Source organism: Rhamphochromis longiceps, linkage group LG23 (genome assembly GCF_057381845.1).
Source record: "Rhamphochromis longiceps isolate RC_006_pf linkage group LG23, R_longiceps_female_GT1.1, whole genome shotgun sequence".
Lineage (NCBI taxonomy): Eukaryota > Metazoa > Chordata > Actinopteri > Cichliformes > Cichlidae > Rhamphochromis > Rhamphochromis longiceps.
The window spans coordinates 2,401,066-2,425,890 of NC_140578.1; the positions used below are offsets into that span (position 1 = coordinate 2,401,066).

The window sequence follows — 24,825 nt, forward strand, 5'->3', positions numbered from 1 at the left end:
GTGTAGCATCTGGTGTTGATAAAGGATTATATTGTTTTGATGAACAACATGATTACTCAAGCGGGTTAATGGACAGTGGATCTGCACATGGATTATATATTCCATTATATGCCTGCAGGGGCAAAAACATGCAAGTGGGAGAGAAGAAATATCCTTTGTTACGGAAGAAGGACAACTTGCTGTTAACCTTTACTGTAAGACACATTATCTGGAATGCTAAATTAGGAAACAATGAAAAAAACACTACACCTCAATTATTCCTGCACATTTTATTTTAAACCCCAAATGTTGTTGGACGTCAAATAGGCTAAACAGTTCTCAGGAGTGGACACTGGTGACCTACCTTGCTTAAGTCCCTGTAAATCACAGCAGGGAATATTAATCGAGATTAAAAGGATTACACAGAGTGAGCAGGGGACTAGTTAACTTCAAATGACGAATGCATTAGGTGACTGTCACACGAATGCACTGTCAGCTTTATAAAAAGCTTTAGAAGGAATTATCATCTGACTGTTCCAACTAAAATATCATTAAGTATTATGATAAAATGATTTTATAACGACCCTGTCTCTAATTAGCTACTTAGTTGGTCTTTTATCATAAAACATGATCATCTTTTGGCTTTGGATTGGTGTAGGACAAAACAAAGCAATTTGATGACATCATCTGGAGCATCAGAAAAAAAACGACGGGCATTTTTTTCCCCTCTAACTAAAAATTGATCAATTAATCGACAGAATTGTGTGCAGATTAATCGATAATGGTGGCTAACTGCAGCTCCCACTAAAACCCTAAAGCTGTCCCGTTGTCATGATGGTATACAGCAGTTATAGGGCATAAATACATCGGCGTTGACAACAAAGGCGACATAATAAGTGGAGCAGAAAGTGGAGATGGGACTATTCTCCTACCGTGGGCACTTTTACACCTGGTAAACAAAGCAAGGCAAAAGATCACAGCACTGCAGTTAATCAAAGCCAGACGCACGGATTCTTTTCGAAGCATATCCTGCAACGAAACTCGAAAACACGTCCTTCTACTTATTTGAGCCAACATCCGTTTGAAATGTTGTCACACCGTTACTGCGTATTTCACGCCAACCTTTAAATAGCCCTACAATAGTTAGCAGCTGATAGTGCAAGCTAGCTACCGTCCCTGAACGCACAGCAAAGGGTTAATAATAAAGACTCGGGCCAAAGAAGATATTGTTATATCCTGCTGTCATAACGTTACACGGTACAAAGGCAGAAGAAAATCTCCTACAACAAAGACAACCCGACTCACCATAGTAAGAGGTGGGGATGTCCGTTTTTCTAGCCATGGCACTTAGCAGGACAGATGCAGCACCGTCGTCTTGGTTTTGGAGACTGCATATGAGAGACGAGGTGAACCCCAGCTGTTTCAATGCCTCCCAGTAGTCCCGTCGTGAAATAAACACAGAGGTCTTGGGCTCTTGGTCGGAGGATGCTTCGGCCACGCAGCTGAGCGTCAGTCGTGTTTACAGCGCGACGTCATTAATTATTCCAAAACGGCCTTAAAGGGGACGCTGCGCACCCCGGGCCCCTGTCCCGCTTCCCTTTGTTACATTCAAAGCTCTCTCACACACGCAGGATATTGTGCAGTTTGGGCATCAGGCAGCAGCCGATTTAAGCAGCTGGTGAACTGCTAGGCTAGAGTTAGCACGCTAACTCCTGCAAAAGGAGTAGCCGCTACTTGTGTTAATTAATAATACAGTCATTTTTGCAGCTAGTATTTTTAGGCAGTGGCCACTCTGTCCGCACTGAGCCGTCCAGTGGAGAAACACTGACCTCAGCTGGGTTTTTCGTCACATTGCACATCTTCCTGAAGTCACCAAAAGTGACAGAAAACCTGCCAAAAAATCTGAGGTTCAGGTTTGCAAGGCATCGGTTTTTAAATCAGGTCTGACACTTGTTAAAAATCACCTAGTGTTCGACATTGGAATCACAGTCAGCCTTGAAAATAAATGATGCTGAGGAGGCCAGCTGCACAGAACAAGTACAATACCTTTGTGAGCGCACGGGCAGAGATAATAAACTGCAAAACGTGTTTGCATATTTTGAGAAATGTGGTGAAAGAAGGCCACTTCTCAGTCTTGCACTCATGGAAAAACATTGATTGTGGGTATTGTATGTCCACTCAGGATGTGGAGACTAACCAGGAAATCAATGAGCAGAAGAGTTGATTGGTCACCATACCTATTAAAGCTGCAACCTCAGAGATCAGCCCTGGATGTTACCTCCATTATAATGGAATATAATCACCTTTTAATGACAGTATATCTGAAATGTTAATACCTAATGAGAAACTGGACTGGGCATTTGTATTAAACTGACATCTAAAAAGTGATGTCTCTCTTAGAGCGCTGTGAATAAAAGTAATGAGAGCTCAGGCTGCCAAAGGCTGGTCATTAAGAAGGGATTGACTTCCCGGGGACAGATTGCATGTTGATGTGGCAGATTCACTGCCAGTAGCACACCAGGAGAATCAGAATCACATTATAGCCAAGTGCAATAAAGTAAATGTAGGACAATTTGTCTTTGTGACATTGGTGTAGGACAATAGTTTCTCAGCTTTTTATGGATGAGAACAGTTTAAATGAAACAACACAGAGATCCAACTGAGACCCTCAGGCGTGACTAATACAATTGATGTATATATATATATATATATATATATATATATATATATAGGGTGAAGGTAACGGTGGTCCCCGTGGTAATCGGAGCACTAGGTGCGGTGACTCCCAAGCTAGGCGAGTGGCTCCAGCAGATCCCGGGAACAACATCGGAGATCTCTGTCCAGAAGAGCGCAGTCCTGGGAACAGCTAAGATACTGCGCAGGACCCTCAAGCTCCCAGGCCTCTGGTAGAGGACCCGAGCTTGAAGGATAAACCGCCCGCAGGGGCGTGCTGGGTGTTTTTATATATATATATATATAAGAACAATAACACGATTCGTACAGTAGGTAGACTGTGGCTCCCTGCTAACTGTATTATCCAGACTTTCCATTTGCATCCATCTCCTCCACTGTCATTCAGTGAAAGAGATGGATGCCACCAGCTTGCTTATTGCATAATCATGAGGGTACAGAACAGATGCAGTCACATTTTACGCTGTTTGCTATCTGTTTTTTCACACCTTATGAAAAACAGGTAATTTCTTTATCCACATCAGCTCTCCTCTTGCAGCTCGGAGAGTGAGTTTTTTTTTAACTTTTATAATCAGAGGCAGAAGGCGATGCTTTTAACACAATCACCCTTTGTCTTTTTCTTTCAGTGGTTACAATTGCTGCAGTTTCAATCAACTCCACAGACACTTACAAATTGAAACCCTCCATGAGTTCATTCATAAAGGGTAATTTAGTGCCAATGTACAGACCGAGCATCGCCGTACTGATGAGCAAAACAAGTATAGAGTGCCGCAGGTCATTGGTATAGTGTTTTTTTTCAATCAGTTGGATAAACACAACAAATCTGAGAGACATACATTGCACAATGGGTAACAGGAAATTGCATCTGTGATTGGTGAGGATGCCGGCCGAGGAGTCAATGATCTTTGTGTAAGGGGAGACAATTTACAAAGAGAATGGACACTTTGTGTTTTCTGGGTTTCACAATGCCAGAGCTTGTATCCAGCTTTTGATACTCTCTCTTTTGTGTGATAAGTATAGGCTCCAGTGTTTGCCTGGGAGAGAGAGAGGGTGCAATAACATTTTAATTGCCACACCAACACCTGCACCATTCTTATCTTCAGGTGCATTACAGACTTATTTTGGTAATACAGCTAAACCGGTGCATTGGTTTTTCAAATCATTTATAAGGATACTACTGGGTATTTCACTTTCTTCACTATTATTCATCACTTTGCAATAATAAGGCAATAATTATAATGTTATATAAAGTATCTTTTTGTCTAGGCAGCTCTGCTGGAGAGAAAATAAAATGTCATTAAACCAGTGAATATACATGAAGATGCTCAGCTCTGATTCATTTACACTGTTGTCAAACTTTTCAGCGTTTTACTCTTTAACATAAACAACTTTGTTAACTGGGGAGGTAAGAGCACTGTCTCGACTTTCAGCTTTTTAGATGTCACCCATGTACTCTTCAAACTGGGGACAATATAACGAGTAATTGCTATTGGCACAGCAAACAGGTGCAAAGAGAGCAGATTATTTCCTTCATATTGTGTTTGGCTCAACACAGCCAGACAGCTGCCTGGCGCCTCACCGAATAGGAGGTCGGAGTTAATTAAAAAAGGTTTTGTTCCACAGACATTTGCCTTGCTTTGCTTGCCGTGTGCTCCCTGAGGCTGTGTTTTGAGATGCGTTTGAGACCTCGGGGACTCGTCTAATCAAAACACACAGACTGCTAGCCACCTAATCCTCTGGATTCACGATAACAAGGTGCTGTATGAGACACTGCTCCTTGGTGTTGCAGATAATTTGGCGATTACAAATAGTCTACCGGTGGTGTAGGCTTCTATCATCTAGTGCCACAGCAAAAAAAGTCAATAACAAAACTCTTTACAAAACTAAGGTGTGGATGTTATACTGCATATCCATTGCAGGTAATCATTATTGCCTCAACCTGCAAGCTGTGGTTGTTTCTGTTATATAATTCATTTTAACTTTGGCACTGCTCTAAACTAAGCGTGGTAGGTCATACGATATCATAGGTTTTCATCGCTCACTGGCCAAGTCCACTATAATATAACTCACTTCTTTAAGCTGATCTTTTGTTAAACAGAAATGTTCACACATGACAGTATCTTAACTTTGGAAATCTATGTAGGACTTAATTTAAATTATACTGACTGAAATCAACAAACATGACCTGACAGTGTTGTTCTCAGAGGCTTAGGTTAGTAAATGATTGCTTTGAACACTATATAACAAAGTAAATCAAGCCTTTTTACATGGGTTTTCAAAAACAGTTGTATCTGTCTAAGTTGTACAGTATTCGCTTATATTGAAATACCAATGTCTGTCAAAACTAAATATACTCTTATTGCTTCCATAGGAGTTAAGAGGATAAGTAGCAGCCTGGTGCTAATCAAATGCGTTTGGTTAACTGACCTCGAGCAAGTGTGAGCACATCTATAAATGTTTTGACAATATGTTGGTCTGGATCATTCAGACCACAATCTTCCTAGAAGTGGACGTTCCATCAGGTTCCCTTAGACACTACGAGCCTCTATTAGCATTTTAAGTGCTACAGTTCAACACTGTACAATTAGAGGAAGTCTGAACAAGAATTGCTCACTTGTAAGGTTTGCCAGGAGAAAACATAATCTCTTTACAACGAACACAACGGCAAAGATTTGTAAAGTTGGATGTAAATAGATCAGAGGACTTGCTTCTGAGACTGAAGTGGAGATGCTTGGCTATAATGCACAGCATTCAATTCAATTCAATTTTATTTATATAGCGCCAAATCACAACAAAAGTCGCCTCAAGGCGCTTCATAGATACAGAGAAAAACCCAACAATCATATGACCCCCTATGAGCAGCACTTTGGCGACAGTGGGAAGGAAAAACTCCCTTTTAACAGGAAGAAACCTCCGGCAGAACCACGCTCAGGGAGGGGCGGGGCCAACTGCTGCGACCGGTTGGGGTGAGAGAAGGAAGACAGGATAAAGACATGCTGTGGAAGAGAGACAGAGGTTAATAACAGATATGATTCAATGCAGAGAGGTCTATTAACTCATAGTGAGTGAGAAAGGTGACTGGAAAGGAAAAACGCAATGCATCATGGGAATCCCCGGCAGCCTACGTCTATTGCAGCATAACTAAGGGAGGATTCAGGGTCACCTGGTCCAGCCCTAACTATATGCTTTAGCAAAAAGGAAAGTTTGAAGCCTAATCTTAAAAGTAGAGATAGTGTCTGTCTCCTGAATCCAAACTGGAAGCTGGTTCCACAGAAGAGGGGCCTGAAAACTGAAGGCTCTGCCTCCCATTCTACTTTTAAATACTCTAGGAACAACAAGTAGGCCTGCAGTGTGAGAGCGAAGTGCTCTAATAGAGTGATATGGTACTACAAGGTCATTAAGATAAGATGGGGCCTGATTATTTAAGACCTTGTATGTGAGGAGCAGGATTTTGAATTCTGGATTTAACAGGAAGCCAAAACAGGAGAAATCTGCTCTCTCTTTCTAGTCCCTGTCAGGACTCTTGCTGCAGCATTTTGGATCAGCTGAAGGCTTTTCAGGGAGTTTTTAGGACATCCTGATAATAATGAATTACAGTCGTCCAGCCTGGAAGTAATAAATGCATGAACTAGTTTTTCAGCGTCACTCTGAGACAGGATATTTCTAACTTTAGAGATGTTGCACAAATGGAAGAAAGCAGTCTTACATATTTGTTTAATATGTGCGTTGAAGGACATGTCCTGGTCAAAAATGACTCCAAGGTTCCTCACAGCGTTACTGGAGGCCAAGGTAATGCCATCCAGAGTAAGAATCTGCTTAGATACCATATTTCTAGGCTTTTCAGGGCCGAGTACAAATACCTCAGTTTGATCTGAATTAAGAAGCAGAAAGTTAGCGGCCATCCAGGTCTTTATGTCTTTAAGACATTCCTGCAGTTTAATCACAGCAAAACTAAAAACAGCACCTCAGCACAAAGGGCTCATATCTGCTGAATGTCAAACACAGAAGTGGAGGGGTAATGATTTGGGTTTGTTTTGCAGCCACGGGACTTGGTCTCTTTGAAATCATCGAGTCGACCGTAAAGTCCACTGTGTACCAAACTATTCTTGAGTCAAATGTGAGACCATCTGTCCAAGAGCTAAAGCTTGGACAGATGGTGTCCAAGCTTTAGTTTAAACTGAATCTGCTTTTTCAAATAGCTGCATCTATTCTTTGGATGTCTTGAAGCACTGACCCTTTTCCTTTCTGGTCTATGAGACCTTAATACCTAACACAAAGCAACCATGACTCTTTCAACATGGAGCTTATGTCGTTGCATGCGTCTTCTCTCACTGTTTCATTTTGAAGGTGTCAACAGACAAAATCTCAGTGAGTGTTTCACACAAAAATAAGTCAGGAAAAGTAACCATCTTTTTGTGAATCTTCTCACATTTGGTGTAAGTCATCTTGAGACCCTTTGGATTAATCTTGTCATCTTTTGCACGTTTGAAGCAGAATCTCAGCTCGGGAATAAATGAGCAACTGAGAGGTTATAGGAAACATTTTGATGTAAAATAAAACTGGAACATAAAATTATAATGTGGTTATGCAATATCACTCTGTCTTTTTAAATATTACTTGTTCTTGTGTCCTATGCTATCAAATTATGTGGTAACACATTGAACCATATGACACATTGCACTGTGATGTAATATATTGCATTATCTTGTGTCATCTTGTATCTTTTTATATTCTATATGAATCAACGCATCTCTCTTTCATGCAGAGAATGTCTGAGCTAATTAGTTCAACAAGGCAGTTTTGTAAATCCAGGCCAAAAACATAAAAGAGGACACATGCTGTTCCCATCGCTTTTAAGGAGGCTATTCGGATTTTTTTCTCTTTTTTTAAAGATCATCTTCTAATTGTTGTACTTTGTGTTGTTTTTTCACATACATTTCTTATATTTAAACTAGAGTTTATACTAGAAGAAGCCTATAAAAAGATGGCTCCTGACTTGATTCCAGCTTCTAGCACATAGGTGTCAAACTCTGGCCCGTGGGCCAAATTTGGCCCGCAGCCTAATTACATTTGGCCCGCGAAGCCATACCAAATTACTATTAGAGCTGGCCTACTGGTATTATACAGCTAATATATATATTGTTTAGTATTAAGCTTTGCTTGTTCTATATTCAGTTTTTCAGCAAAACGTGTTTGAGTCCATAAGAAAAGATTCATTCTTATATCTGGAGGAAGATTTTTTTTTCAATATTGAATTTTGGCCCACTGTGTATTTGAGTTTGACACCCCTGTTCTAGCAAATCCATCCCCTGTGAGGAGCTTTAGTAGCTCATGTTGCGATGAGAAATAAAATATATATATTCCTGTGCTTAAATGGGATATTCAAAAATCTACTTTTTGATATGTTTAGATACCTGCAAATACGAAGTTTTGCAAAAACATTGTTTCCTTCTTTCCCCTTACCTACCTCCTAAAAATCAAGTGGATACCATTTTGGAAATGGATCCTTTTGGCAAAAGGAGAATCTCCGTCATATACAAGCTGATACAGAGCTTAAGGCCTATTACTTGGGAAAAAACTAAAAATAATTGGGAAAAAGACATTGGGGTGGATTTATCTGATGATGAGTGGAGATCTTGTTTGAATCGTATACATACTTCCTCCCTTTGCATTCGCCATGGTTTAATTCAGTTTAAAATTCTTCCTCGTCTTCATTATACAAGAGAGAGGCTTTCAAAGTTTTTCCCAGAAGCCGATCCTGCCTGTCCCAGGTGTGGACATAATCCAGCAAATGAGGGTCACATGATGTGGTCTTGTCTGAACCTGGATAATTACTGGGGAAATATATATAAGTATTATCTCATATCAGTGCGCAGAACTTAATGCTTGATTTCCGCATTGGCATTTTCGGAGTTATGCCATCTCAATACAAAATTAGTAAATCTCAGGAAAATGCCATAGCATTTGCTACATTGCTTGCCCGTAGACTTATTCTATTCCACTGGAAGTCTGATAAGGCTCCTTCATACGTACAATGGTTAAAGGAGGTGCTTTTTTTTTTTTTACCACTGGAAAAACTTAGATACAGAGTTCTCTCATCACAACAAAAATTCTCTGCGACTTGGAACCCATTTATTGACTATATAAAAACGTATTTTCCAGATGTGTGACATACATTTTTTGTTTGTTTTGTTCTGTTTCTTTTTACATGAGCCTCGGGTGGGGAGGGAGGGGTTTCTTTTTGTTGTTGTTTTGTTGTTGTTTGTTTTTTGTTTTTTTGTGTATAATCGCAACATTTTCATTATGTATTGTGACCATGATTTGTGAATTTTTTTTTATTTAAATAGAATAAAAAAAAACAAAAAAAACTACTTTACTAATAAAAATTGCACCAAACAATTCATTTTTGTCTTTTATCACTGACATAAGGACATAAGCAAGAAAACATTTAGGTTTCTTCAAATAACTCAAAAACCATTTTCTGAAATCACTCCTTCTGTTCCTTCAGTTTATAATGTGCAGCACAAGATTCATTTCAAATACAAAAGGCTTTCACTCCCTCGACATATTTAATTCATGATATAAAGCCAGTACGTGACTACAGCCAAAATTACATTTCCTTTTCTGACTGTCTAAGTATATACAGATACACTTTCAGAAAAAAGCACTTTATTCAACACACTGTCAGTAGGGTGGTGCCATCTAAGGTTTTCCAACAAGGGGAACTTATTTGTAACATTGTGCATTCGGAAGAAGGCTGGTAGACCTCTGGAACTTTAAGGAAAAAAATCTAAAGAAATACCAATTCAGTTATTTATATATTAATTGATATATTTGGAAAGATTGCACAGTGCTTACTAACTAAAGCTCTATCTCACACCTGCAGAAATCATTGTCTTTACATTGTGGTAGGAAACCAGTGGACCCATCAGGTAGAGGGAGACACAAAATGAAATATATGTAAATGTATTGAATATTTTTATTTACTGTAAAAACCCAGGTAAAGTTAAACGTTTAGAATATAATCAGAATATTGCCTCATTTGTTTTTCTATTTTACCAAATGCCTCACATCTAGAACAAAACAGTGCAACACGCTTCTTTTATTTCTTGAGGAGATACCGGATGCTTTATCAGTTACATCTTGCTAGTACAGTTCCTTCGGCTTTAATTGTTCATGGATTAAACAAGGTTCTGGAAACATCCCTAAGAGGGTTTGGTCCATATTGATTGTAGTTGTAGATTTGTCATCTACACATCCATGATGTAAATCTCACACTCCACCATATCCCAAAGATGCTCTGTTGGATTGAGATTGGTTTGAGATTGACTGCAGAGGGCATTTGAGTGCAGTGAACTCATTGTCAAACTCAAGAAACCAGTAGGAGAGTATTTGAGTTTTGAGACATTGTACAGCCATCAGAAGATGGGTACACTGTGGTCATAAAGGGATGACATGGTCAGCAACAATACTGTGGTGTTTAAACAATGCTCAGTTGGTGCCATGGAGCCCATGGTGTGTCAAAATGAGACCCCCTATGGCATTATACCAGAAACAGTGAGCCAAAACTGGATGGATTCATGTTTCCCAGTCTTAGTTGACATTAATGACACCTAGCGTGGTCTTCTGTTGCTGTTCATCTGATTTAAGGTTCAACAAGGAACAGAGGTGCTCTTCTGCATACCTTGGTGGCAACGAGTGGTTATTTGAGTGGCTGTTGTCTTGTTATCGCCTCACAGAAATCGAGCCATTCTCCTCTGGCATCAACACATTTTCACCCAGAGAACGGCAGAAATGCTCAGAGCCGCCCATCCGGCATGGAATCAATTATTGCCCAGCTGATGCTTTAATATATCTAACTAAACTAATTTCTGAGAGCTTTGGAGAAACATGGGGGACAGATGTTTTTTTGCCTGTTTTTTCTTAATCATTTGAAGTATTTTTTTAAAAATAAATTCACATGTCTATAACACCAGAGATTAATACATGTGAATTTATATTGACAGAGAAACGGTGCAGGAGTATTACTATTTAGAAAAGGCTGACGGAGGAAAGTCGGGAGGTGGAGTTGTTTAGGACCATGAGGAGCGCGCTGTTGAATGAGGGCTTCCAGGAGAGAACGGGAGAAGAGTAGTGGAGTGTCGTTTTCTTTAGCTGCGCGGTGATCCCAGTAATGCCGCCGCTCAAGTGTTGCATGCTGAAGAGTCCCGACGCCTTGCATGAAGAGCCGACAAAAGGGGAAATGAAGATGAAGATAAAAGTGGTAATTATGAATGAAAGCCGTCGGAAGTATCACTGTAATATTCCGCTGTGGGGAGCTTTTATATATATATATTTCTGCCTCTCAGAAGTGGAGTTGCAGACTGAGCTCTTTCACCGAATGTGACCCAGTTGCACTTTGCCACATACGCGTAATATTCACAGAGAATAATCCTACAACAGCTCGGCCGTTTAAAGTTTTTTTTCCCTGCGTGGGTCGGGAGTGGGGATGGGGTTAAATATGACACGTCTGAACTGAGCAACCTAACAGTATTTTTGCAGCCTCGTTTTAAAACGTGTTTCCTTGTTGACAGAGCATGTTGAGCGCATTTGAGAAGAATAGCTGGCATTACGTTTTGAGCCTTGCATTTGTTATGTTGCATTTGTTTTGAAAGCTGGCAGTTAATTAGTCAAAAAGAAAGAAAGAACGAAAAACAATCCTGACCAAAGGTGCAGATTTCATCCTCAAGCTTGTGGCTGTGTCGGTCCTGAACTGGCTGAATCATGCTCTGGCGTGATGTTGAGATTTGTCTTTCTGGTGTTTCACGTGTCCCTGCAGTGCCAAGGGGTTGGTGGCATCATCATCGTTACCATGGTTACCGGCTTTTTGTTGGTGTACAACAGCAGCTCTGGTGACAGATCAGCTTCCTCATCAAGTTCTTCGTCCTCATCGTCCTCTTACCGTTTGGATGCGCGAGTTCAGTCCACTAAAGTACCGGACAGATCACAGAGACTCCAAACAACATCTCTGGAGGGGTACTCAGGTGTCATGGATCATAAGGTAAATACGGACCATCTGTTCCCTGTGAACCAAGTCAAGTCCTGTTATGGGCGGTAATGATGCTGCACCTGGTTCTTTGAAACTCCAGAGCACTTGCATGCATATTACAAACAGAGATATTATGGTCCACATTTGTTTTTGTCTTTTTGTTTTTTATAAAAGCTGCTTAGGAATTGAAACTGTGCAGGATATAGATCATCTCAGATGTTTAGCAGTAATGTTATCTCACCTGAAAATCAATAATGAAACTGTTTCCATTTTCAAAGATATCAAAGATATAACATAACACACAATAGCAGTGTTTGTTTGGAGTGTTTGGGTCCTTGCCAGTGCATTAGGTGCCTGCACAGAGAGGAGGAGGAGGAGGAGGTTTAGTCCTGGAAAATATATGTTTGAAGGTGAAGTGAAGTGTCTGGTGGCTAAATGTGTTTTGATTTAGGCACATGGACGCACAGAAACCAGTGACACGACAGAAACTCATGGGTCATAACATACCGCAGAGTGACAATGTTTGGAAAAGAGCAAGAAATTCGAATTCAGCATCTTTATGACGTTTTTTGACAAATTAACAGTTCTCCAACCATCTCCATCAGACTACACAAAGGAAGGTGAATTCACCCTGTGCATTTGGACATCTTTGTAATCGGATGGTCATATTATAAACATCATCAGAAAGCACATTGATTGCGCTGATTGCTTTGTTTTTGTTGTTTTTTTAGCAGCTGTACCTAATTTGTATTCTGCTGTCATCCAGGTAAAGCAGAGAGTAGCATGCAGAGTTCAGGTGTCCACTAAAAATGTGTTTTTTAAAATCCCCCCCAGTGACTGAAAACTCATTTGTGTATTTAATTTTTGTACTACTTTATGTGCCAGACAGTTTTCCTTTTTCCTTTTTGCAGCAGCAGCAGCAGCAGCAGCAGCAGTGAGGTCTTTTCGTTTGAACTTTTCACAACAATAAAAAAGTTCTAAAAACCAGTTAATTAAAATTGCTTAACACTTTCCATTAAGAAAGCAGCACGAGTCTATTAAAGGTTTATTTTGCCCTCAAAGGCTTTTATAATACCATCTCATCTCTTAAGCATGACCTCAAAGTTCTCTTTATAGTTCACTCTGTTGCTTAATTCATAATTAATGTCTTCGGCATAAAATATTTAGTGACAAAAGCACTTAAAACAGGGTGCATTTCAACTATAATGTCTACTCAAGATATGACCACTGTAATCTTTTGGTCGTGTAAGCGGCACCTTCAACAGTAATATAGTACAAAGGCCCGATTCTCTGACCCACTGCATTATCACAGGCTCGTCTTTGAGATAGATGGAGCATTCACACAGCATTACGTCTCCCCTCGCTGAGAACGATATACAGCAGGACACAGCAGAGTGGAAAGCATGCTGCAATGCTCAGGCAGCACTTAGGCCTGTTGGATTTGTCTCTGTGCTGTCTTGAGTAAGCTTGATTCTAAGATCAGCGCTCAGATTTTGCAGGTAGTCTTAGGAGAAATGAACGCAAGCTGCTTCACTTTGGACTTTGCGCGTGGGCACTTTATTATTCATGGTCTCTCCCGTTCATCCAACCCCTCCTAGCTGACAGGTGATTTGTGATGGATCCACACTGCGACAGTTTCATACTGCTTAGTGTCACTCTGTACCTCCCTCCCATTGGGGGAGATTCAAGCTCTGCTGCTGCTGCTGCTTCATCCTCTGTCAGAGCCCAAGAATGACTAACCAGAGCAGACCTGCTGCAGGATCTGTGGAGTGGGTGGATCCTTGCGTATAGTTCCTTTTAGGGTCATCTCAGGTCTGCTGCTGCTTCTAGTGGAGGGAATCTTGGCTTTGACACAAGTGTGTGTGCAGACACAGAGACACACACCATCACACAGCACGAGTACACTCACGCAGACACGCTGTTAAAATTTTATGCCCCCATCAGAGCCAGAGATGCTTGGGAATGTGAGGAAAGCTCTATCTGGTGTGCCTGCTGGACCCTGATTATTGCCTGTATTAACTTATGTGCATATCTTGTTCACATGGGCTGTGATTTCACTAAGGTGGGTGGTGGTCTGTGGCGGCTTTGCTCATTTATGCATCACCCAAGAGGTGGCAAAACACCCAGCACACATTAATCACTAAGACTGTGCTGCCTCATGTAGCAGAGGGTTATAGGCTTAACATTTGGCTTTCCTCTGTTCTCATTTCGTTGCTTAAATGTGTGAAAAGAAAACAGCAGCTTTGAACCCCACAAATCTCCGTACTGTGAGATCACACATCAGAGTTATGGTGCATATTTGTGTGGAATAGTTTCTCATTGTGTTTCTCTCTGTATGACTTTCGCAGCGTCTGCAAGTTTTCTTTTGGGGAGATTTCTGCCTCTGGTATGTGTTTCTTTTCTTTGGCGTGTTGCAGTGATTAGAGCTGCTGACTTGAACAGATTCTTTCACACACACACAGGTTAACACACTCTCGCTCCATCTTCTGCTTGGCCCCTCATCTTTGCAGCCTCACTGATGTTTTGCCGATTCGAGTTAAAGAGATGTTGACCTTTGAAGAACTGTCAGCAGAGCCAATCTACATTGGCCTTTATAGTCTCTAATCACAAAGCCGGTGTGAAAGCACGAGTGCGGACTGTGTGCCAGCGCAACTTTATGATGTACCTACTTATTATGGGCAATGCCTCTTTGTGCTCTGACAGCTTTTAATGCAGCCAGCCTGGGGGGAATGGGTGCCATTATAATGCTTATTCTGTCTTTACCTGTCTGACGTTCAATTTAAAGCCGTCTCGTAGTGTACAAAGGCAGCTTATATTAACAGTCAGCGTGTGGAAAAAAGCAGGAACAAAATAAATTCAGCTCTTTGAGCTCTCTTATTGGATGACTTAGGATATACACATTTAAATTCAGCTCAAGGTAAGGGAGCACTCCTGGTAAAACAGGCGATGTTATCAGCTGTAACACTCAGAATGATAATACAACGCCTAATTTGTTGTCTAGTTTTTACTGAAAAATTAGGCGAATAGCAATAGTCAAGAGGAAATCGTAAACATCACCAGCAGGAAATGATTTTTTGTCTCTTCTCTCTCTTAGTTGACTCGAGCAGAAGAAGAAGAAGACAGGTGCTGTTATTGTCTTAACTATTTCCTCAAATTGAGAACAGATTTGGAATCGCGACCTGATTGTGTGTCATTGGCAGGAGCTTAATGAGATGTCTAGGGGAACTGTCGGGAGGATTTCATTGTAATTAATTGGTCTCTGGGAAAAGAAAGCAGCACTGATCGTGAATCCCTCGTGCCACAGAAGAGGGGCTTTTTCCATCTCCTCCTGCTCTCAGCTGAGCCACTATAGCCCAATTCTGTGCACTTTGGAAAGTATTCAGTGACAATGTTCAACATCTAAATGATTTTGATTCATTTCCAGAAAACGCATCTTGTTTTTTCCCCACTACTGCTCCTATCACAGGATAAGTCTTTCTATTGCTCACAATAATCAGAAATCCAATAAAAAAGTCTAAAACCAAATCAAGCAGTTATTGTCTGTGCATTCTTTCTGTGTATGCAGAGCTTTGTTATTATCTGAAAATGATTACAAACTAATTATTGAGGCACACTGTAGATAGCATGTTTCTACAGTTAAGCTTCCATAAGTGAACTTCAAATCTGCAGCTGAAAATAAAATAAATAAAGCCCCAATTATTGTTTCTGAAAATGTCTCTATGGAGACCACTGGGCTTGAGTCTAAGAGTCAGCTGAGATACAGTATGGAGTGTGCCCACTCCACTACCTTCTAGCAGTCTCTGTAGACTAATACCATTATAACCAGTGCTAAACAGACACCAAAGCAAGTTACCTGGATATCTAACAGTCATATGAACAAGTGGACAAAAAATCTCTGATTGAAGGTAATTCAGTTTCGTAATGTCTTTGGCTAAAACATGCTCTTTTTCCAACCTTGACCCTACATGTTGATCATAAACATAACAGGTAGCTTTACCTAAATCCAACAAAACAACTTAGTCCAAAAGATAAGTCAGAAACTGGTGGTGAGAGACAAGCAGGTATAAATCTTCAGGTTCCTTATCTGGGGTTTAATCTGTGGTTAATTACGACAGCAAGAGACGTTTTTTTCCCAGGTTTTCTTCATCAGGTCTGTCTGACCTCTAAATATCACATCCCACGACTTCTTCCTGCAAGTCTGTGCGCTGTAACCTTTTTTAACCGAGTAGGTTTGCAGACATGAATTTGGAGACTGGAGGCACAATAGAAGAAGCTCTTGTTCAATATCAAAGGTTGACTGATGGGGTTTGCTCTGAAAGCAATTATGATCTTGGGTTCCCCTGGGAAGTGTATAATCAGGATCATACTGATTAGTCTGGAGTCAGAGAGTGGGCGGTAATTGACTGGGACTGGAACCAGAGCCGTACTCCGAACTGCATCTTCTTGTCCTGCTGTTAACAATATGGACCTCATTAATCCAGTCAGCTTCATCATGTTTCAGTGAACAGCCTCGGTTGAAATTAGTGTCTTTTTAGGTCACGTTAATTCAGGAAAGCGTATTGATTTATAGGTTGTGCACTATTGATCAAGGTAGACAACCTTCTGTCTGCATAATAAAGTCTGAATATGTGTGCGTAGGAGTCAGCAGGTGTTAAAGTGATGGTTGTTTCACGAATCAAAGGACAAATCAAAGGTAATTCAAGGCTGATTATGAGTGAAAACTACTTGTAATGAATTCCATTCATTTATTTATCCAGTCACTAGTCTGTGGGTTGCACCTTCAGCTGCCTGGCCTCTGAAATATTCTGCTTGTGATTTTGAAAGCCAGTCTCGCTGTGATACAGGATTTATAAGTGCCTATTTCCCAGCAACATCAAGCTGTCAGAAGCTCTGGGAGCTGAAGCTGGAACTTCAGCATCGCTGTCAAGGACACTTTTATTATTTCACAGGCACTTTAAACTATGACACCAGCCTGGCAACCTTCAATTGACTTTCACTTGTTTAACACACCTTCCTGACTTTTAACATTATTATAATTTGGATTATGCTTTGCGGTAATTGCTTGGACAGTGCTTAGGGGAAAATGCACTTTCTGTCTCTCTGTTGTCTGCAGAGAAAGAAAGACCTAAAAGGACTGTGATTCTTCCCAGCCAAGATGGGGAGGGTGTGTTTGTGCAACCAAGTGTGTAATTTGCTCCAACCTACCTGATATTGAGAGAGTGCGCACATCCCAACAGGGATGATTTTCAGGGGGGAAATCTGCTGGAGAATGGAAATGTGATGAGTGTTCCGAACAAAGACTTTGAGTGTGTTCGTTTGAAGGAATTCCAACTAGTTTTGGATCTAGATGTTTTTCAGACTGTTGCAAATTCTTGCCAGAGAAACATGATTTCATTACATATTTTGGGGCTACACTGAACTCACCACACAGATTTACAGACATCCCCAGACATTGCACTCATACACACATTTACGAAGAGACACACATGCACACATGGCAATCATTCAGCGTGGGGTCACAGAGATAGTGGGGGTGTATTATAAATATAGCTGTGGTAGCAGTGCAGCCTCTGGCGCTGGTAAAATCACCTGTCTACACACACACACACACACACACACACACACACACACACACACACACACACACACACACACACACACACACACACACACACACACACGTTCCCACCTCAGAACCTGATGGAGTGTGAAGTACCGAGCACAGTTCAGAATGCCGATGCAGCTCTCTATTAGGGTGGGGAATAATTCATGTGAAGAGTCTCTGGGTGTTTGCTGTCGGATCATTCAGTCTGAGCTCACATTTTTCAAGTTTGAAAAACCTGGTTGGATGCCGCAACATGAATACCTGGTTCAATTCAAGCCCAAACAAGCACTCTTCACTCCAATGCTGCACAAAAAGCTTGCATGAACAGGATGTTGACCAGTGCATGTTGTCCCTGTTTTATGTTTTTTTTAATTTTAAGTGAAAACTGCTGAATGTGTGATGTTGATAGAAAATGAAAGCACTGTGTCAAATAGCCTCTGCTCTATACTGTCAACTGTTTAAATAACAGACAGAGTCGCCCAATACAAGTCTACCTGCTTGATTCAAGACCCGTCTGAATGCAGCCGAATCATAATCAATGATTGAAAGGGCTCTACACGAATTTGCTTTAAACTCCAGTGTTAGAATCCTCTTTGCTGATGCTTTATATCCTTCAAGCTTGCTTAAGCTTTTCATGGTTGCCACATTTTAAAATCAAGCTGAGCATCTCAGAAAAAATAAGATTTGACTTGATAGTATCTCATTTCCCACATTTAAATACGTCAACAACTACTGAACGCAAATATTGTTGGTTTCTGGTTCTCAAAGGCTAAAAAACACTTTTTAACACACTTTTTATCTTCATGTGTTTAAGATACATTTTCAATCATGTAAGTAAAAATAATACAGTATCTTGCACATCAAGTTAGGACCTCGCTCTGAAGCTACATCTGGTTTTACGGAGTGCCAGAGAGATTTAAACTTATTTATCTGAAACTGTTAAGTCCATCTGCGACTTGTAGTTGGATTTTTCTCTTCCACCACTTTGTCTCATTACATAATGTGAATGAAACTGCAACGATGTCTGACTTTTTAACTTTGAACTTCACAGCCTCTGAACATGCACTGCAGGACTTGTGCCCTGGTGACCAGCTCTGGGCAACTGACAGCGAGCAAGAGGGGCGAAGAAATCGACCGCTCTGAGTGTGTTATTCGTATGAACGATGCTCCCAGCCTCGGGTATCAGCAGGATGTCGGTCGGCGCGCAAGCCTGCGTGTTATAGCCCACTCCAGCCTGCAAAGGGTGCTGCGGAGCAGGCAGGAGCTCCTCAACATGAGCCAAGACACAGTGTTCATCTTCTGGGGACCGAGCAGTTGCATGACACGTGATGGAAAAGGCCATGTTTACAACAACCTAAAGCTTTTAAACCAGCTGCTACCCAAACTTAAAATCTACATTATTTCCAGGATCAAGATGCTGAAGTTTGATGAACTATTTAAAAAGGAAACTGGGATTGACAGGTAAATATTCACATGATGAGCAAGTTTTATATTTTTGGGACTTGAATGAGACAAGATGGAGAGGTGAAAAGAAATCAAGAGACACACAACACACAAAAGAACTGTCAGTAGTGTTTATATTAGGGGAATATATTACAAAGATAGAAAGCACTAATTTCCTACCTATTGTTTTATGTACAGAATTCAGTACACAGCAGATATATGTTTGTCATAAGCAAAGGCAGGAGTAAGGGATTCATTATTCATTATTTTTTGTTTTGACGCATAAACGTAAACACAGTTTAAAGAATGCAAAAACAACAGGATGCACCAGACACTGATATTACCTTCGAGATGTAAAATGCAATTTGTGAACAAACTCCAAACCCTGATTGTGCAAACAGGATGTGATGGATATATGAGCTGAGCGAGAGGCTGCGATTTGGATGAGGCTTTAATGAAGAGCTGCAGCAGCTCCCAGACATGCCAGAACCCTTTGATACATGTGACTCAATCTTTGTAGATGTAACTACATGAGTGGCCGACACCTTTGCCAGCATTCGTGATCGTTTTGGCAATCTCCCCTCAGGACATCTGTGAGTCCTTATCTTGAGGCTATCATCATCATTCACTCACTGATCTGAAAACTGGAGAAAAAAAGTAATGCATGGGAAGAATCCATGCTACTAAACTGGCCAATCACAACCATTGTAGGCTGTGTTCATGTGACATGTAGTTACATTTCCAGGAAGCAGCACATCATTTCATCATCAGTGTAAGGTTTCAGAGGGATCTACAGATATAACATACCTCCAGTGTACATTTTATGCAAAGGTATAATTTTCCTATGGGAAAGCCTAACAGGTTTATGCAGCTGGTAGGCATCAGGAAGTGAAATGCTTGCACTGTAGTCCCAATCCTGCATCTCGAATAAAATTATCTTTAATATTGCATTAAAAAGTAATAACATTCTAAAGAAACAGCTCACAAAAGTCTCAGCTGGAAAAAAGAAAACATTTTATCATCAAAAATCTCAAGCTGGGTTACCAAAGAGGTATACACGTTCTTTGCTTTTATAGAGATTATGAAGCGGAGGCACGTTTCCTGACTTTTAATACATGGTAATTGTCTCTTTGCATACGCGGGACAGGCAAAGTGAAAATGGCTGAATGTGACCTTGCAAAAAAAGACAAAGGCAGACAAAGACACCTCACTGTCGTGAATGCAGCTATTCATCTAAACTCATTTGCATGTGAACAATAAGCCAACAGAATGAAAACTGAATGAAAAATGTTGCATTTGAATGGCAATCCAGTGACTTCTGCTCTCATGTAGCAATAGCCAGTGTCAGAATGAATGTTTTTATGTATTTATCTTTATTTTATTTTCTATTCTATTCTATTTCTTGCCCATGTATCAACTGTCACACAGTCAGCTACAGGGTTTCCTCTTCAGCGACTGATCAGATGAAATCTAAAAACTATGGTTTTACCATCTTTAATCTTTTCTGAACAGGCAGTAAGAAGGAAGTGCGCTCAGTATATTTTTGTGAAAATGGTAAGCTTCTCTTTTCTTCCAGGAAGAGTTCCAACTCCTGGTTGAGCACCGGCTGGTTTACTATGGCTATAGCCCTGGAGCTGTGTGATAGGATCAACGTCTATGGCATGGTGCCTCCTGCTTTCTGCAGGTAGATTCCTGCAGTTTCTTTTTCTTCTCCAAATATTTATTAGCTTTGCTTCATTTTTTTTTAAACTTAGCATAATATGACTTGTAGATTTTTATTGATAAACCACCATGGCCAAAACATAGTTCCATGCAATTCAAATATTTTGGTTTTCAGTAATATTGTGTCAGTTTATAATTGGGTAAAAGGCCAGCAGGGTTTTCATTTGATGTTATAAAGTAAAGACCCCACCATTCTAAAATATATGTTTTTTAGTACCAAGATGTGTGATGGGAATTTTAATAGACTACAATGTAATTACTGAATAATAGAGCATTGAAAACCTATGATGAAATGACATATTATTATTGGCAATGTTTAATTTTACAGACGTACAGTTATTTAGTCTTGAAAATCTTAAATACATGAATGTTTCTCATATTTGTCAGATTTTACACAATATGGTTTCTCCACTATTTAGTCGGTTTATTACTACTAGGATAAACAAAAAACAAATGAAAAGAAGTCTGACGTTACAGGACTGCATTATTTCTTTGAGGACGAGCTCTTTTGGTCAGTCTGCATTAAATGTAAAGGTGTGTTAGAGTGGAGCTCTGTACCCGTCAGCGTCAGACAGCAGAGTTTGAAATGCCAGTTAAATAAATTAATAATCAATTGATTGATAAGCAGATACAAAGCAGTGAGTTGGTTGTTCTCCTATTGCCAACTCGTTTCCCTTCACTATTGGGCTTTTGGTATGTTTTCTTTTTCTTCTTCTCCTTTTACCTTTTAAGATGTAGCCAGGGACCACATATTTAAATGATCCCAAGGCTAACTCTTGTGTCTTTACAGCAATGTTTATTAAAAAAAATATTTAGATAAGCTCCTTAATCATCTGAGCATTTTGCATTTTGCAGCATTTTGCTCTCCACCAACTCCCAAAAGAAATATCAATGTTCCACCATATTTAACATCTACTAACTAGCTTTGTCTGATGGGTGCAGTGGGTTTGGAGCTGCACAATGCAGCAGAAAACAAGACATACCAATCCGCCGAATGTTATTAGAATTAAATAATTGTACTGAGAAAGAGCGTGTCACACGTGCACGCACTTTTAACCCTTATTCACTGGTTTGTGAATGTTATTTTCTCCTTAGCATCGAGTTTTGTCTGTTAAAATATGCATTGAGATGCTTTATCCTCACGGCAGGTTCAGTTTGTCACTTCCTGTTTGAGCCAGTGGGCCAAATAGTGCATGAAGCGAATGGAACACTTCTTCTGTTTTGTGCTGCAGCCTCACTCTGTGATTTAGTGTGTGCCGACACCACTGATGTTTCCACATAAAATCGTGTCTAGTGCATCTTTAATGATGTCTTCCAACTTGGTAATATAGCATTTACTCCCTGCAGTGGACGACAGCACCACTGAAAACATCTTCACATTTTACAGTGAAACAGCGCTGCTGAAAATATACTGTACAGGTTTCACCATGTGTTTTTAGCATTTAAGAGACACTGGAAAATTTGCTGATTTTATTTTCTAAAATTTGGCCGCAAGGACAAGAGCACAAAGAACACTTTGAAAAATTCATGGCACTCTCACGTGTCACAGAAAGCTCCTCCACTGAGCTTTGTGTTAGCGTGAGTGTCAGATGAATAGGAGAGTGTATAATGAACATTTCTGTGAGTGCAGATTCTTCTGATCTTTCTGTTTTTCTTTGTTCCTTCTTCTCTTTATTCCCCTCTCCGACTTGTTTCTTTCCCCCTCCCCAACCATGAATCTCATAATTACACACTATTTCGACATCCCCCCTGTGCGCATTGGCTTTCATGCTATTTCATGGCTTCCTCCTCTCTCTTCTCGCCTGTGTAGATCCTCCTCCCATCCTACTGTACCATATCATTACTATGAGCCCTCGGGGCCCAACGAGTGCTCCATGTATCTTTCTCACGAGAGAAATCGGCGAGGAAGCCACCACCGTTTCATCACAGAGAAGGCGGTATTTGCAAACTGGGCTCGAACTCGTGACATCCACTTTTACCAGCCAGACTGGAAGCCCTCTCCCATCGTCACCACCGTGAATGGCTCGTACACTGCAAATCCAGCCGGATCCTGAAATGCACCCCAGAGACGATCCCCAGAAATGTGAAATATGTGTGTGGATGGTTTTCAGCGTTCAGATTCCCTCTCTGGCCAGTATGAATACACAAGACAGCAGCAGGACAGAGCGAGCTGCTTGTGGCTGTTAGCCGACTGTCTAAGCAGCTTGGCAGAATGGGATCATTGCGTAACAGCAGCACAAAGCCTCAACAATGCTTTGGAAGTGTAACTCTAAAAGGATGAATTTCATACTGGAATCAAAGCCATGAGGGTTGTCTCAAGTGTGCTTTTTACACAAAATAGAGCCGCTTTAGTAACACTTGAGCTGTCAGAGAGGAAACAGGCAAAAGGAAAACAGTAAACACTGAAAAACTGGGTGCATGTCTCATCTATTCTATCAATTAAAATGGAATAAAGGATAGTAGTAGGCTAACAGACCACTTTACTGCTGGTGTTCACTGATGATTATGTCATGAAATGCCATGCTTACAACTGCTATTTTTTATGCACAGGTCCATTCACGCGTGGCGAAAAAAGAAGGGACTATATTCATCATTTTCATGAATAATAAACCTAGCTTTATGATTTTCGACTAAAGTGATTGGAATTCATGAGACACTTCACTCACAAGCACAAATGTCAGCTTCATGGTGGATGTAAAAGCGTATCCTCTTGGGATATAAATGTCTGTGACAAATTTCATGGGAATTTATCCGATAGGTGCAGCCTGAATGAAAGTGGAGGACCAACCAAGTGACAACGCACGGCTGGACTGAATTTTTACATTACTGGGTTGGATCATTTATGCTCTTAATGTCTGTGTTTCCACATTCTTGTAAGAAAGTCATGTATAGTTTGCCAATATTTGGCATTAAATGTGATGGAAATAAAATTCTTGTCACAAACATGGCACAGTACATCATGTGTAAATGTAATCTCCCCTCGATGGAAGTCGTATTTAGACACAGTCCAGTTTATAGAGACATGATAATTAGGTCTCATTTTGCTCTCTAGCTCTCTGTAACAGATTGCCCTCAAGAAAGCCCTGCCAGCCCATGTGTCTGATACTCGAGGCCATGATTTGTTCTGTGATTAAATCCAAATGTCAGAACAAGTCCTCAAAGGCTTTTTCCTTGACTTCCAGCCAAGTCAGCTACTCTACCACAGATAAAAATGATTATATCAACGTGTCCTGAGCAGCCGCTTCGGTCTTGACCCACGGGCTTCTGTCTCCCTTCTGTTCAGCATACCAATAGAGGGAAACTGGATTCTAGCTGGGCCTGATATTGACCTATCCAACCATATCTCCGGGCAGTGGCGGCTCCTGAAAAAAATCTCAGGGGGGGCAATTTTTATGATATCGACTAAAATGACCCATTTAATGAGTACATCAAACAACACAATTTTAATTTAAATTTAAAATGAACAACCATATTCTGGCCATTTGTATAGATTTGTAAAAATGAACATGAACAGATTTTTTTTTTTTTTTTGAATGAATGAAAAATAACTATTGAAAACAACAACTGTAAACTGATTGGGGGGGTGGGCTAAAGAGAGAAAGAGAGAGGGATGGAGAAAGAGAGTAAATATGGTTAAGGGTTCTTATTTGTACAAGAACTTTGCTCGTCTGTCTTTCTGAGTGGCAAATTTCTCGATGACCCTGGTGTTGAAATCAGGAAGTTCTTGTGTGAGTTTTTTCTCTATGGACAGCATAGCCAGAGCGTTGAGCCGATCCTGAGCCATATTGTTTCTCAGGAAAGTTTTTATCCTCTTTAAAGTAGAGAAACACCTCTCCGATTCTGATGTTGTCATTGGTGTGGTGATGAGGATGTTAAGAAGACTTACAGTTTCGGTGAATGTGTCTTGAAGGTTGTTTTCCATCAGAACCTGATAGAGCGCCAGCGCCAGCGTGGCTGAGTCGTCAGCCACGACTTGCGCTGGAACCAACTCCGACAAAAAGTCCTGTTGTATGCTTTTGACTTCTCCTTCGTTGCCTGGGTTAGTTGAATTTCGGGCTTGTCAGGTCCCAACTCTTTAACTTGCAGTTTTTCTGCCATTGTCCTTCTGGCAAAAGGGTAGGTTAGAAGCGATCTAACCGAATTTGGGGGAGGCTGTGCCTCAACCGTTAACAATACCGCTGCCATCGTCTCTCTCTGACCTTATAGCTCACTTAGGCTACTGACTGAGGTAAAATTCTAGAACAGCAAATCTTCGCGCGTTTTCTGCAGGGGCGCAATTTTAAGCGCCCCCAAACCATTTAATTCAGCGACGCTGATAGGTCAAATATTTATTATTTTCCCCTGGCAACCATTTAAT

The 24,825-nt window shown here is 40.6% G+C and overlaps 2 protein-coding genes across 5 annotated transcripts in view; one reads left to right on the top strand and one right to left on the bottom strand.

Moving 5' to 3' along the window:
* The window catches only part of slc44a5b (solute carrier family 44 member 5b), a 60,121-nt gene extending 58,551 nt beyond the window's left edge, over window positions 1–1,570 (bottom strand). For 2 of the 4 annotated variants that reach the window (XM_085397470.1, XM_085397469.1), the window contains exon 1: window positions 1,285–1,570. In XM_085397470.1, the coding sequence (XP_085253596.1) occupies window positions 1,285–1,321 (37 nt within the window). In that variant the 5' untranslated portion in view covers window positions 1,322–1,570. The remainder of the gene's footprint in view (window positions 1–1,284) is intronic. The other 2 variants (XM_085397471.1, XM_085397467.1) reach the window with 2 other exon arrangements.
* Window positions 1,571–10,793: 9,223 nt separating this feature from the next.
* On the top strand, window positions 10,794–23,353 carry st6galnac5b (ST6 (alpha-N-acetyl-neuraminyl-2,3-beta-galactosyl-1,3)-N-acetylgalactosaminide alpha-2,6-sialyltransferase 5b). Its single transcript, XM_085399254.1, has 5 exons — window positions 10,794–10,933; window positions 11,489–11,710; window positions 18,355–18,764; window positions 20,323–20,430; window positions 22,279–23,353. The coding sequence occupies exons 1-5, from the start codon at window positions 10,844–10,846 to the stop codon at window positions 22,520–22,522; spliced, it is 1,074 nt and encodes a 357-aa protein (XP_085255380.1). The 5' UTR covers window positions 10,794–10,843; the 3' UTR covers window positions 22,523–23,353.
* Window positions 23,354–24,825: the final 1,472 nt, after the last annotated feature.